The sequence below is a fragment of the Nomascus leucogenys genome, chromosome 11, assembly GCF_006542625.1.
Source record: "Nomascus leucogenys isolate Asia chromosome 11, Asia_NLE_v1, whole genome shotgun sequence".
Lineage (NCBI taxonomy): Eukaryota > Metazoa > Chordata > Mammalia > Primates > Hylobatidae > Nomascus > Nomascus leucogenys.
The window spans coordinates 117,077,167-117,092,520 of record NC_044391.1 but is presented as its reverse complement, the minus strand read 5'-3'; the positions used below and the strand labels follow the sequence as shown (position 1 = coordinate 117,092,520).

The window sequence follows — 15,354 nt, the reverse complement described above, 5'->3', positions numbered from 1 at the left end:
CCAGGAGTTTGAGACCAACCTGGGCAACAAAGTGAGACCCCCATCTCTACAAAAAATTAGCTGGGTGTGGTGGCATGTGCCTGTAGTCCTAGCTACTTGGGAGGGTAAGGCAGGAGGATCACTTAAGCCCAGCAGTTCGAGGCTGCAGTGAGCCATGACTGCACCACTGCACTCGAAATAATTCTATTTCTAACACTGTTTTTCACTTTAGATTGGGTAAATTTAGGTAGAATTTGCCACCAAATTATTAATAAAGCTGGTCCTGATTTCATCTAGGATGAGAGATAGCAAACGTTTTCAGTAACGGGCCAGATTGTAAATAGTTTAGGGTTTGCAGGTCACACAGTATCTGTGACTACTCAGCTCTGCTGTTGTAGCACAAAAGCAGCCATGGACAATAAATACATCAGTGAGTGAACATGGCTGTGTTCCGATCGAATTTTACTTACAAAAACAGGTAGTGGGCCATCTTTGGCCAGCTAGCTGTGGTTTGCTGACCCCCATCTCGATTTTCTGGTTCGTGAGTCCAGCTCTTTTCCCTGCTTTTGCTTAGCCATATACTCCCTCAAGCTTCAAGGGCCTTTACATAGGGGGCAATGTCCTTACACTGTTATCTCCGGAAAGACCTGAGTGTACAGCAAGACGATATGATTAATGAATGCCAGGAATATTAGATGCTCTTTAACCCTTGAGTTTCCAGAGCTTGCCTCTTAGAGCACCAGCTTATTAAGCACCACCACGGTAGACGCAGATAAACATCCCAAATGTAAAGTCTGCTTGTGCACTCAGCTTTGGAACTGGGCATTGGTATGCTGCTAGAAAAATACTGGGCATTGGGTTTGAGTGGGGAAGATAATGTAGGCCTAGAGATGGGGAAGGCAGGAATAGAATGCAAAGGAAAAATTATGCCTCATCTTTTTGCAAATAGTTCCTTGTAGTAATCGGTCAAGTTCGAGTTCGATTTTTGAAATGTGGAATAGCATATGTAATTGCAACTTGCTACTAAGAGAGCTCACCCTCAGTCGCAGTTTTACTTTCCGTGGTTTCAGTTACCCACAGTCAGCCACGGCCAGAAAGTAGTTGAGTATGATGTAGTAAGATATTTTGAGAGCGAGAGAGAACAGCCACATTCACATAACATTTATTACAGTATATCGTTATAATTGTTTTATTATTAGTTATTGCTGTTGATCTCTTACTGTGCTTAATTTATAAATAAAACTTTCTCATAGCTCTGTGTATATAGGGAGAAAACAAAGCAGAGTCAGCCCTCCGTGGCCACAGGCTCCACATCCGCAGATTCAGCCAAACTTGGATCGAAAATACTCAGAAAAAAAATAAAAATAAAAATAAAAATACCAATACAACAATAAAAAATAATACAAATAAAAAAACCAATATTGTATAATAACTGGTTACATAGTATTTACCTTGTATTAGGTGTTGTAAGTAATCTAGAGAAGATTGAAAGTATATAGGGGGTATAGATTATATGCAAATTCGACACTGTTTTATATGTATAAGGGACTTCTGAGCATCTGTGGATTTTGGCATCTGCAGGAGATCCTGGAACCAATGCCCTGCAGATTCCGAGGGACAACTGTCCATATCGGGGTTCATACTCTCTAGGGGTTCAGGCATCCGCTGGCGTCTTGAAACATTTCCCCTGTGGCTAAGAGAGGACTCTGCTATATTTAGATTGTTACATAGTTCAGGAAGCAAAGTCCATCCCTCTCTTGCTTGGTAGGTCTGTTTGCCATAAGGAAGTTGAATAGGAAGGATTGGATAGGCCGGGCGCGGTGGCTCATGCCTATAATCCCAGCACTTTGGGAGGCCGAGGCGGGCGGATCACCTGAGGTCAGGAGTTCAAGACCAGCCTCAACATGGAGAAACCCCGTCTCTACTAAAAATACAAAATTAGCCAGGCATGGTGGTGCACGCCTGTAGTCCCAGCTACTCGGGAGGCTGAGGCAGGAGAATTGCTTGAACCTGGGAGGCAGAGGTTGCGGTGAGCTGAGATCATGCCACTGCACTCCAGCCTGGGCAACAAGAGTGAAACTATGTCTCAAAAAAAAAAAAAAAGAAAGGATTGGATAGGAGTCCCTAAAACTACTTGTAGGAGCCTTTCATCTTTCAGACTGAAGCATAGACATGCCAGCACCTAGATTCTGTCTCCTTCAGGACATTCGCATTGGAAAAATACGAATCGCTGTATCCTTAGTGTCTCCTCAGTGCCACCCCACTCTCCACAAACACATCTTCCACTTGTCTAGCAAAGTTGATGTGCCCCAGCAGGCATCTATTGGAACGTGGAGGAACAAGGCAAGCAGTGTGTACTGGTAGGTGAGTCAGCAGAACCTGAGCCAGATCTTTGTGAGTCGGAGTAAAAATCACAGGCACAGATACTGCATTCTGTATTTTGAGGGCACGTTGGAGACACTAATGTACTTAGCAGGCAGCGTGTTGGGGGGTGGGTTTTTATGTCCATATTTAGAATCTGTGCTCAAATTTCAGTGATTAAGATAAGGTGACTTATCTAGGGAGTGAATAGGCAGCAGTGTTGGAAAGATCAGGCCTTACAAATGCTGTATTCTGGCTGCCAGCCCTTTTTTTTTTTTTTTTTTTTTGAGATAAAGTTTCACTCTTGTCACCCAGGTTGGAGTGCAATGGTACGATCATGGCTCACTGCAACCTCCGCCTCCTGGGTTCAAACGATTCTCCTGCCTCAGCCTCCTGAGTAGCTGGGATTACAGGCACCTGCCACCATGCCCAGCTAATTTTTGTAGTTTTAGTAGAGACCGGGCTTCACCATGTTAGCCAGGCTGGTCTCGAACTCCTGACCTCAGGTGATCCACCTCGGCCTCTCAAAGTGTTGGGATTACAAGTGTGAGCCACCACACCTGGCCTAGCTTTTTTTTTTTTTGAGATGAGGTCTTGCTCTGTCCACCCAGGCTGGAGTACAGTGGCATGATGTTGGCTCACTGCAACCTCTGCATCCTGGGTTCAAGCGATTCTCCCACCACAGCCTCCCAAGTAGCTGGGACTACAAGCATGCACCACCACTCCTGGCTTTTTTGTCTTTTTAGTAGAGATGGGGTTTCGCCATGTTGGCCAGGCTGGTCTTGAACTCCTTGGCTCAAGCAATCCATCCGCCTTGGTCTCCCAAAGTGCTGGGATTATAGGCATGAGCCACTGTACCGGGCTGTTATAGCCTTTTTGACAAAGAAAGTGTTCTGGAGGATGAACCACTAAACAAACAGGAAGTGTTGGCCCATCCTAGTAGGGCTCTTGAGGAAGGTTCTCTATTCTATCTCCAAATACTTTTCTTTCTGTCTCATTCCTAAGGGTCAGTCTGCAGGGCATCAGGTAATGCACTGCCCCATGTTCGCCTCCTACTGTATTGGCTCTGAGGAGGCGCGATCATTTCCCAGTCCCATTGCCCGCTGGACAAACAGGGATATTAAGGCAGCCTGTGTGTGTGCGTGTATTTTTTTTCCCCTTTGAATGTAGATATTTAAAGCCACCTCCTTTTCCAGAGCCATCACTGTACCTTACTGGAATGGTATTGGTTGATGACAGAGGTGCACTTATCATCAACTGAGAGTCCAAGAAATATTGTTCCTCATTGTTGGAGGTATTCGAAATGGTTACTGGGAAGTTATCAAAGTTGTCGTGGTGGTGTGGCTTTAGGTACACCTAAGTTTCAGTGTAACAAATTAAGAAGCCAACGTGATGTTAGGATGTATTTACTGTCTTGAGTACACCCTCATCCTCCCACATATCTTTTCTCTATACTTTCTCAGTAGCAAAGGTGATGTGTCCGGGCAAGCATCTATTGGAACAGGAGGGAGACTGGGGGTAACTTTTTCCATGATTTTAAACATCAGTTATTATTCTGTATGCTTTGGTGCTGCGGTTATAAGTTAGTAGATGTGAGAGAACATTGGGATGGCGTAAGAAGGCCGGTGAAAAATGAAAAAAACTTGTGAGACCTACAGAGTAAAAGTTTATTATTGTTATTTTTATTTTGAGACAAAGTGTCGCTCTGTCGCCCAGGCTGGAATGCAGTGGCGTGTGATTTAGGCTCACTGCGACCTCCACCTCCAGGGATCAAGTGATCCTCCTGCCTTAGCCTCCCAAGTAGCTGGGATTACAGGTGCGCACCACCACGCCCAGCTAATTTTTGTATTTTTAGTAGAGTTGGGGTTTCACCATGTTGGCCAGGCTGGTTTCGAACTCCTGACCTCATGTGATCCACCCACCTTGGCCTCCCAAAGTGCTGGGATTACAGGCATGAGCCACCGCACCCAGCTCAGAGTAAAGTTTAAACAGCAGTAGTTCTAGAGGAAAGTCGTGAGGAGTAATCTATTCATAATTTCTAAATTCTTTTAGGGTTATCATTATGGAATATCTGTGACCCAGATGTTTTCCGTCTCCTGAGAAGTGAATGAGATAAAGAAGTGTCTTATACTAAAACCCAAAAAGCAGTGGGTATGTTTATTTTAAATCCAAAGGATCTAAAGACTTCAGTTTAAAGAATAGTGTAGAATATAATGTAAAACCCAAAAGTCATCTTTAGAAAATAGAAGAACTGTATGTAAGCAGATAAGGAATAGTATAAATACATAACAGTGTAAGCAGGTAAAGAAAAATACTTTTATTTTTTTTTGAAACGGAGTCTCTTGTCACCCAGGCTGGAGTGCAATGGCGTGATCTCGGCTCACTGCAACCTCCGTCTCCTGGGTTTATGCGATTCTCCTGCCTCAGCCTCCCGAGTAGCTGGGATTACAGGTGCCCGCCACCAAACCTGGCTAATTTTTATATTTTCACCATGTTGGCCAGGCTGGTCTTGAACTCCAGACCTCAGGTGATTCGCCTGCCTTGGCCTCTCAAAGTGCCAGGATTACAGGCATGAACCACTGCACGTGGCCTTTTTTTTTTTTTTTTTTTTGAGAAAGGGTCTCACTTTGTTGTCCAGGCTGGAGTGCAGTGGCGCGATCATGGCTCAGTGCAGCCTTGACTTCCTGTTCTCAAGTAGTCCTCCCATCTCAGCCTCCCAAGTAGCTGGGACTACAGGCATGTGCCACTACATCTGGTCAATTTTTTGTAACTGCAAATACCCTATTCCTCAGCAAACTTTCACCCCATGGTATTAGAATCCTGAAGAGCATTTTTATATCATAAACATTTTTTTAACATCTTCTTGGATACCAATATCATAAACATTTTTGAGGTGGAGCTCTGTGTGTGTTTTCCATGCCTTAATTGAAGCCTCCTTGAGAAAATAGTTTGTACTTAATTTTTTTTTTTTTCATTTTTCGAGACGGAGTCTTGCTCTGTTGCCCAGGCTGGAGTGCAGTGGTGCGATCTCGGCTGACTGCACCCTCTGCCTCCCGGATTCAAGTGATCCTCCCACCTCAGTCTCCTGAGTAGCTGGGATTACAGGAATGCACCACCAAGTCTGGCTAATTTTTGTATTTTTGTAGAGATGGAGTTTCACCATGTTGCACAGGCTGGTCTCAAACTCCTGACCTGAGGTAAGCTGCCCACCTCAGCCTCCCAAAGTGCTGGGATTGCAGGCGTGAGCCATTGCGCCTGGCCTTTAATTTTTTAAATTGATAGATAATAATTGTTTATATTTATGGGATACAATGTGATACTTCGATACATGTTTACATTGTGGAATGATGAAATCCAGCTAATAAATTCCTTGCCTTGTATACTTATTTTTTTGTGGTGAAAACATTTAAAATCTACTCTTTTAGCAATTTTGAAATATAAAATGCATTATTATTTATTTCGTTTTGGTTTTTTTTTTTTTGGAGACAGAGTCTCACTCTGTCGCCCAGACTGGAGTGCAGTGGCACGATCTCAGCTCACTGCAAGCTCTGCCTCCCGGGTTCACACCATTCTCCTGCCTCAGCCTCCCCAGCAGCTGGGACTACAGGTGCCCGCCACCACGCCTGGCTAATTTTTTGTATTTTTAGTAGAGACAGGGTTTCACTGTGTTAGTCAGGATGGTCTCAATCTCCTGACCTTGTGATCCGCCTGCCTCGGCCTCCCAAAGTGCTGGGATTACAGGTGTGAGCCACCGTGCCTGGCTGCATTATTATTTATTATAGTCACCATTCTGTGCAATAGATCACTAAAGCTTATTTCTCCATTCTTTTTTTTTGTTGTTGTTGTTGAGACGGAGTCTTGCTCTGTTGCCAGGCTGGAGTGCAGTGGTGTGATCTCAGCTCACTGCAACCTCTGTCTCCTGGGTTCCAGCGATCCTCCTGCCTCAGCCTCCCGAGTAGCTGGGATTACAGATAAGCGCCACCACACTCACCTAATTTTTTGTACTTTTAGTAGAGATGGGGTTTCACCACGTTGGCCAGGATGGTCTCGATCTCTTGACCTTGTGATCCACCCGCCTCAGCCTCCCGACGTGCTGGGATTACAGGCGTGAGCCCCCGTGCCTGGCCTATTTCTCCTTTCAAAACTGAATTTTTGTACTCATCTCCCTTTTCACTCTCCACCCTCTTCTGTCCGTCTCTCATAACCACCATTCTATTCTGTACATCTGTGAGTTCCACTCTTTTAGATTCCACAAATAAGTGAGCTCGTTTGTGGTATTTGTCTTTCTTGTCTGGCTTATTTCACTTAGCATAATGTCCTCCAGGTTCAGTTTGTACTTAAAAATTATGATACAGTACTTTGTAAACAGTAAGTACTCATATTTTTGACTGCCTGATATTATTGACTTGCCAGATGCCAAATTGCTGATTATATTTCTCATAGTGGATTTTGTCTCTCTACACTTAGAAGAATTGAGCAGATACTTACAGAAGAGTACGTGCAAATTAGAAAACCGTCATTAATTGGATGGATTAGGCATTTTGAGTAGTTCACTCAGACCATTGAGATGAGAGTACTGACCTCTGAATATTATGAAGGAATCATTAATAACAATAGTGAAGACAAGCTCTGATCATCATCACTGGAAGCACTTAGAGTTAAATGTATAGAACCCTTCTTCCATTTTAATTTGCATTTGTGATGAAAGGAAGTTTCTAGGTGGTGCTCATCTTTCACTTTGGACTCTGACATTTTTTCATGTTGGCCATGACTCATGGGGTGTCACCTTCAGCCTCTAAGAATTAGGCCAGTTTCTTGTAGATCTTGTCGTATTGCCACTTGGAATTTAGCCGGAGGAAAGAAAGTAAGGCACAATTGCAGTTGTTTAGATGAACATCTTAGTCAGGCTTACGAGAGGCAGTAGGGCAGAGCAGACTGTCCTCATTCTGTCTGGCGTTGGTTTTCCACCTGTTCTGAAGATTTTTCTCTGAATCGTATGTTGTGCAGAGATGACAGTTGATCATAGAGGTTCCCCTACCCCCAATTTCTGGCTGATTCCTAAAATTTCATCAGTATCAAGAAAGTAATTTATTTGTACAAATTGTGTTACTCAAGAAAAACGCAACTATCCCTGCAGGGGGCTGAAAAGCCAACATCTAAATGATGGCAGCGGTGGCCTGTCTGGATGGGCTGCTGCCATGATGCCGGCTGCAGTCGGGGAGGCATGGTCTGTGCTGCACGCTCCATGGAGCCACTGGGAGCTGGGAGTAGGTGGAAGCCCTGCCCGCTTCCAAGTTGGTGGGGCGGGAGCAGCCGTGGCTACATACCCGGGCTTCCCTGTGCTTTTGGGGGCCCAGGAACCTCCCCTGCCCCTGCAGGCTTGAAACGCCGGCTCCCACTGCCTGGCCTCTCCTTGCTCCTGGTGCCTGCTCTGATTCTGGAGCAAAGTTGAGGCCAAGCCTGGGCACTGCCATGACCTGGCTGGGTGTGCATGTGCTAGGGGCAGTGCTGACATGCCAACCCCCTTCTGCCTTGGCCCCCTCCAGATTTTGGGTGTCCAGGAGCACAGGAGGGGAGGCCAAGGCGGGGCTGAGGGCAGCTCCATGCAGGCCTGCAGGCGCCCCTTGGCATGAATAGCCTGGGTGCCGTGGACAGCAGGTTGATGGCAGCAGGAGGCAGACAGGCTCCTAGGCGGAAATGGGCGGGTCCCTGGTGAAGCCCCACCTTCAAGCCAGGGATGGCCTAAAGCCTGGGGCCCAGGCTGCCAGTTCTGTGGACTGGAATGAGAACTTATGATGCCTTTTCCGGGCTGCCTGTGGCTGTCCATGGACCAATCAGCATGCACTTCCTCCCCGCTGAAGCCTGTAGAAACCCTGGACTTAGCCATACTTGATGGTATGACCTGCCTGCAGATAGGAGCTTCCCACTCTGGGTCTCCTCTCCGCTGAGGGCTGCGCAGATGCTGGGACGACCTGCTGCAGAAGGGAGCTACCCACTTGGGGTCTCCTGAGAGCTGTTGTGTTGCTCAATAAAGCACCTCTTCACCTTGCTCATCCTCCAGTTGCCCATATACCTCATTCTTCCTGGACGTGGGACAAGAACTCGGGATCCACCAAATGGCGGGACTAAAAGAGCTGTAACACAGAGCTGAAACACGTCCTCCCCTCCCCCACTGCTTGCCACGCTGTGAGCAAGAGAGAGGGCGAAGAGAGGAGAGAGAGAGAGAGAAGAGCTGTAGCCCTTTGGGAAACCCAGACCTAGGAGCTCCTTGAGCCAGGGCTGTGACACCCTCTTTGGAGCTCTGGGTTCCTGGCATCTCCAAGCTTTTGGGCACCACCATGTTCCCCAGTGCCTGCAGTGGAAGCTGCTTGTAGTACGCCTGGTTCAGCTGCAGCCTCTCTAGGGAGCTGGCGCCTCGAGCTCCTCACCCCCTGGCAGCTGGCGTGCCTGGCTGTGCGCAGTGGCCGGACCCTGTGCTCGCTCGCCTGTGCACCCCTTGCCACTCTGTGCCTGGCTTGCCCTTGGCATGTGTGGAATCTGTGCTGGTAACACAAGCTGAGCATAGCCTACCAGGCTGGGTGGACGGAATGAGCCCAGCAGGCCTGAGCAAAACTCAGGCAAAGGTGCCACTGGCCACAGAGGTTTCTGGCTAGCGAAGTGACACCCCAAGTATTCTGTGACATAAACATGAAATATAGAATATTGAGAACTTTGCTGTAATAGCTAGTTGCTAGAAACTCTCTGCTAAATGAGACAATAATAAATAAGTTTTCCTTTGGGGGAAGGAGAATCCCTGAGGGGGTTTTAATAGCTGGAAACTGTGAACAAGCTTGAGGTGTTAAGACCCTGAAAGAGGAAAGGGAAATGAGTACTGAGAAAAGAAGGGGAAGGGCCGCGTGCGGTGGCTCACGCCTGTCATCCCCGCGCTTTGGAAGGCCGAGGCGGGTGGGTCATCTGAGGTCAGGAGTTCAAGACCAGCCTGGCCATGACAAAACCCTGTCTTTACTAAAAATACAAAAATTGGCTGGGGGCCATGGCTCACGCCTATAATTTCAGCACTTTTGGAGGCGGACGTGGGTGGATCACAAGGTCAGGTGTTCGAGACCAGCCTGGCCAACATAGTGAAACCCTGTCTCTACTAAAAATACAAAAAATTAGCCGGGCGTGGTGGTGGGTATCTGTAGTCCCACCTACTCAGGAGGCTGAGGCAGGAGAATCGCTTGAACCTGGGAGGCGGAGGTTGTAGTGAGCCGAGATCGTGCCACTGCACTCCATCCAGGGTTTACAGAGTGAGACTCTTTATCAAAAAATAAAAAGGAAAGAAGGAGAAGGACATTTAAAAAATGCGTTATGCTGGTCCTAGCTATTCTCAGGTGGAAGGATTGCTTAAGCTCAGGAGTTTGAGGCTACAGTGTGCTATGATTATGGCTGTGAGTAGCCACTGCACTCCAGCCTGGACAACCTAGCAAGACCCTGAAAAAAAATAAAAAAAATAAAAAAGTAAATAAAAGCCACTATGCTAATCCACAATTTTCATACAAGTAACCCTGGGGAAGTGGTCACTGAAATCTATAGAGCATTTAGAGTTAAGAAATTAACTCAGTGCTGTGGTTCATGCCTGTAATCCCAAGTCTTTGGGAGTTTGAGATGGGAGGATCACTTGAGGCCAGGAATTCAAGACTAGCCTGGGCAACATAGCAAGGCCTGTCTCTTAAAAAAATAACTAGGTGTGGCATGTGCCTATAGTCCCAACTACTTGGGAGGCTGGGGCAAGAGGATCGCTTGAGCTAATGAGGTTGAAGCTGCAGTGAGCCAAGATCATACCACCGCACCCCAGCCTGGACAACAGAGTGGGACCCTGTCTTAAAAAAAAAAAATTAGAGTTAAGAAATCCGTATTTTGTTAATCCAGGACTTGGTGAGAGCCATCCCTTTACAAAAGGCTCTTTTCTCTACCTGCACCAGTCATACTTTCACATTGCCTTATACCTGTCACATCAATGATACGGAGGGTAGTGCGAGAGTCTGTAACTATCTTTCTCAGCCAAATTATTCCAATCTTTTGCACGCAATCAGGATTTAAAATTAGCAGTTAGTATGTAGGCTGCACTGTGAGGGGGAATTACTTCCAACTTCAGGCACTTCACTGTGGCCATTGTTCCACAGAGAGGCATTTCAGTATTTCTACTAGAGCCTGTGTTTTGCGAAGCTTCTTTGTTTTTGCCAGATGCCATTGGCTCATCTTGGTGAAGTACAGCTATAGAATTGGTATTTTGCTGAGTGTATCCATGTCAACATCTCCGAAATACTGGTTTCAAACTTTTTCCCACCCCAATGAGAAAATTTTTGTTTTCACTTTCTATGGCCAGTTAAAAGAAGATGGATGCACAGTGTTCAGCCAAGGTCAATGCAAGGAAGAGGAGAAAAGAGGCGCCCGGACCCAACGGGGCAACAGAGGAAGATGGGGTTCCTTCCAAAGTGCAGCGCTGTGCAGTGGTAAGTGGAGATTAACCTGGCAGGGGGAGGGTAGAAACCGATATGACATTGATGATACCAGTGTTACACATCTTCTGAAATAATGAAAAGAAGGAATAATAAGTGTATTTTCACAGTCACTGGAAATCTTTTGCCTTTTTACTAGATTATGACTCACAGCTCGGTCGTAGAAGCTTTACATTGGATTTAGAAAAAGAAATGTTAGGAAAATATGGAAGTTGCATGTATATTAGGCTGAAACTATTGAAATATGGCCAGGTGCAGTGACTCATACCAGTAATCCCAGCATTTTGGGAGGCTGAGGTGGGCAGATCACCTGAGGTCAGGAGTTCGAGACCAGCCTGGCCAACATGGAGAAACCCCGTCTCTACTAAAAATACAAAATTAGCCGGGCTTGGTGGTGCATGCCTGTAATCTCAGCTACTCGGGAGGCTGAGGCAGGAGAACTGCTGAACTCGGGAGGCGGAGGATGCAGTGAGCCAAGATCGCGCCATTTTATTCCAGCCTGGGCAACAGAGACAGACCCTATCTCAAAAATAAAAATAAAAATAAAAAGTAAATAAATAAATAAATAAAACTAATGAAATAGAAAAATTGGGGCTCTAGGCAGTGATTTGATCTTCGTATCATCTCGTGGTGTCTAGTGCGTCTTTTCTACTGGTTTTTTTCCCCCTCTATCATTCCTCCATTCTATTACTAGTTGTATCTTAGATGAGAACCTTTTTCTGTTTATGCCTACCTTATGCTCCTTTATCTCTGGAAAATTATCTTTGTATTTCCTAATTATTGCCAAACCTTAGATGAAAGACCGCATTCCACACTGCCTATCTCGTCTCAGCTTGCTACCCTCCCTAAAACTTTCCATAATAAAAACACGTCAGAGAACACTTACACACAATTGAAGCTACTGTTGTTAATATTATTATGAAATCTGTGTTTCAAAGTCCCAGTGACAGAATTGTGTGTTTCTTTACCTATATTGACCATTAGGCATTGATCAAACTCAGTTTCCGCTGCTTATTTCTAGAGCTTCCCAGCCCAAAGGGAAAAATCTATTCTGAAACAATTAATAGTTATTCCAAATGAATGCTCTATCTTGAGCAATAAAAGCAAATAATACCCTACAAATAGACAAGTGCCTGCAGGGCTGATACTGATCATAAGGGCAAGTGTATATATTTGTTTCCTGTTGCATTTGTAACAAATTACCATAATACAAATATACAAATGAATTATCTTACAGTTCTGGATATCAGAAATCTGAAATGGGTCTCAGAGGGCTAAAATCAGGGTGTTGGCAGAGCTGGAGGGTCCAGGGGAAAGTCCATCTTCTTGCCTTTTCCAGCTTCTAGAGGGTTCCCACATTGCTTAGCGCTTGGCACCAGCCAGTGCTCACATCACTCTGATTATTACTTCTGCTCACATCACTCTGATGATTACTTCTGCCATATCTCCTGCTCTGATTCTGAATCTCCTACTTCCCCTTTTCACTTACAAGGACTCTTGTGATTATGTTCGGTATACCCAGATAAACCAGAATAATCTTCCTTTATTTAATCATATCTGCAAAGCCTCTTTACTATTTTTATTTTTATTTATTTTTATTTGTATTTTTGAGACAGAGTCTCGCTTTGTCACCCAGGCTGGAGTGCAGTGGCGCGATCCCAGTTCACTGCAACCTCTGCCTCTTGGGTTCAAGTGATTTCCCTGCCTCAGCCTCCCAAGTGGCTGGGATTGCAGGTGCCCACCACCATGCCTGGCTTACTATTTTTATTTTTATTTTTAGAGTAAGGGTCTTGCTATGTTGCCCAGGCTGGTCTTGAACTCCTGAGCTCAAGCAGTCTTCCTACCTCGGCCTCCCAGAGTGCTAGGATTACCAGGCGTGAGCCACTGTGCCTGGCCTGCAGAGTCTCTTTTGCCATGTATGGTAAAACAGTCACAGGCTCCAGGGAATGGGTGTGGCCATCTGCAGGGTGGTATTATTCTGCATACTACAGCAATTAAGCTCAGAAAGTGACTCAGCAATCAACAAAACAGGGCACTGTTAGTTTCTGAATATTTCTTAGAGAATTCAGATTAAAGAAATGGTGGTGTGTATCAATTCAGCAACATCACTTGGAGTAGGAACAAGTTATAACCAAATAGGTGATACTGTCAGCTAATCAGCCAATCACTGTAGATAGGAATAGAGCAAAGGAAGCCAGTCTTTTCGGTGGAATGAGCTCTGAGAAAACTTAAATTTCTTGGTCTTTAGACTCTGGGGAGTCTTTTTTTTTTTTTTAATTCTTCTAGGGAGTCTTAATGCTTTAAATTAGTTTGCTTCATATATTCATGTGAAATCAGTTCAGTGACTTGCTACCTATTCCACATTCCTCCCTGAAACACACAGGCTATTTGGCATAGGCGAATGGGCAGAGATCCACCCAACAGCCTGGACCAGCCTTAGTGAGGAGGAGTGTCTGCTAGTAAGCTTTCTGCCATCTCACTGTACACCTGTGCTTTCTAGCTCTGAATCTCCTTTGAATGCTGTAACAAAAGCAAGCAAGACGTTTTTCTTTTTTTTAACAGCTTTCTTGAGTTATAATTGACATATCATTTACAGTATACAATTCCGTGGTTTTTAGTTTATTCACAGAATTGTGCAACCATCACCATGACCAATTTTAGACTTTTTTCTCTTTTTTTTTGAGACAGGGTCTTGGTCTGTTACCCAGGCTGGAGTGCAGTGGTGTGATCATAGCTCACTGCAGCCTCAACTTTCTGGGCTCAAACAGTCCTCCCACCTCAGCCTCCCAAGTAGCCGGGAATAGAGGTGCACGTCAGCACGCCTGGCTGATTTTTACATTTGTTTTTGTAGGGATGGGGTCTCACTATGTTACCCAGGCTGGTCTCGGTCTCCTAGATCAAGTGATTCTCCTGCCTCAGCCTGCCAAAGTGTGGGATTACAGGCGTGAGCCACCATGCCTGGCCTGGGATATTTTTATCACCCCAGAAAGAAGGCCTGTACTCATTAGCAGTCACTCCCCATTTCCCCCCAGTCTCTCCAGCCTCTGGAAGCCACTAATCTGCTTTCTGATTCTGTGGATTTGCCTGTTCTGGACATTACATACAAATGACATCATACAGTATGTGGTCTTTCGGGGCTGGCTTCTTTCACTGAGCATGTTTTGAAGATTCATTCATATTGCAACATGTAGAAGTACTTAAATTTTTTTCTTTTTTTGAGACTGAGTCTCACTCTGTCGCCCAAGCTGGAGTGCAGTGGCGCAATCTCGGCTCACTGCAACCTCCGCCTCCTGGGTTCAAGCGATTCTCCTGTCTCGCCCTCCTGAGTAGCTGGGACTACAGGTGCGTGCCACCACATCTGGCTGATTTATTTTTATTTTTATTTTTAGTAGAGACGGGGTTTCACCATGTTAGCCAGGATGGTCTTGATCTCCTGACCTCGTGATCCGCCCGCCTCAGCCTCCCAAAGTGCAGGGATTACAGGCGTGAGCCACTGCACCTGGCAATTTCTTTTTTTGAGACAGAGTCTCACTCTGTTGCCCAGGCTGGAATGCAGCGGTGTGATCTTGGCTTCCCAGGTTCAAGTGATTCTCCTGCCTTAGCCTCCTGAGTAACTGGGACTACAGGAATGCGCCGCCACCACGCCTGGCTAATTTTTGTATTTTTAGTAGAGATGGGGTTTTACCATGTTGCTCAGGCTGGTTTCAAACTTCTGACCTCAGGTGATCCGCCCACCTCAGCCTCCCAAAGTGCTGGGATTACAGGTGTGAGCCACCACATCTGGCCAGTACTTCATTTTTTTTTATTGGCAAATAACATTCCATCATATATCACATGCTACTTTTTAGTTATTCATTCTCCAGTTGACATTTGGGTTGAGTAAGCAAGATTTTATTGAATTTTTATTTATTTGTTTTTTTGAGATGGAGTCGTGCTCTGTTGCCCAGGCTGGAGTGCAGTGGCGCGATCTCGGCTCACTGCAAGCTCCGCCTCCCAGGTTCATGCCATTCTCCTGCCTCAGCCTCCTGAGTAGCTGGGACTACAGGCGCCCGCCACCACGCCTGGCTAATTTTTTCTATTTTTTAGTAGAGACGGGGTTTCACCACGTTAGCCAGGATGGTCTCGATCTCTTGACCTCGCGATCTGCCCGCCTCGGCCTCCCAAAGTGCTGGGATTACAGGCGTGAGCCACCGCGCCCGGCCTTTATTGCATATTTACAATGCGCTAGTATGGCAGTAGGTGGTAGAGGTGTAAAGATAAACAAGACCTTCCTTTTATGAGATGTGAGCATAGAGTAGAATTCTATAGCCTAGAGCTCATTAACTTTTTTTTTTTTCTTTTTTAATGGGGACTTGCAGGCGAGGCACAGCGGCTTACGCCTGTAATCCCAGCACTTTGGGAGGCTGAGTTGGGCAGATCACCTGAGGTCAGGAGTTCGAGACCAGCCTGGCCAACATGACGAAACTTTGTCTCTACTAAAAATACAAAAATTAGCTGGGTGCAGTGGTGGGTG

General features: G+C 45.8%; 1 protein-coding gene across 3 annotated transcripts in view; it reads left to right on the top strand.

Annotated features, from left to right (window-relative positions):
- PCYT1A (phosphate cytidylyltransferase 1, choline, alpha) overlaps window positions 1-15,354 on the top strand; it is a 49,496-nt gene that overhangs the window by 6,773 nt on the left and 27,369 nt on the right. For all 3 annotated transcript variants that reach the window (XR_004032372.1, XM_003280108.4, XM_030823011.1), the window contains exon 2: window positions 10,709-10,835. Coding sequence is in view for 2 of the 3 variants with exons in the window: in XM_003280108.4 (XP_003280156.2) it covers window positions 10,719-10,835 (117 nt within the window). In the remaining variant the exon portion in view is untranslated. The remainder of the gene's footprint in view (window positions 1-10,708; window positions 10,836-15,354) is intronic.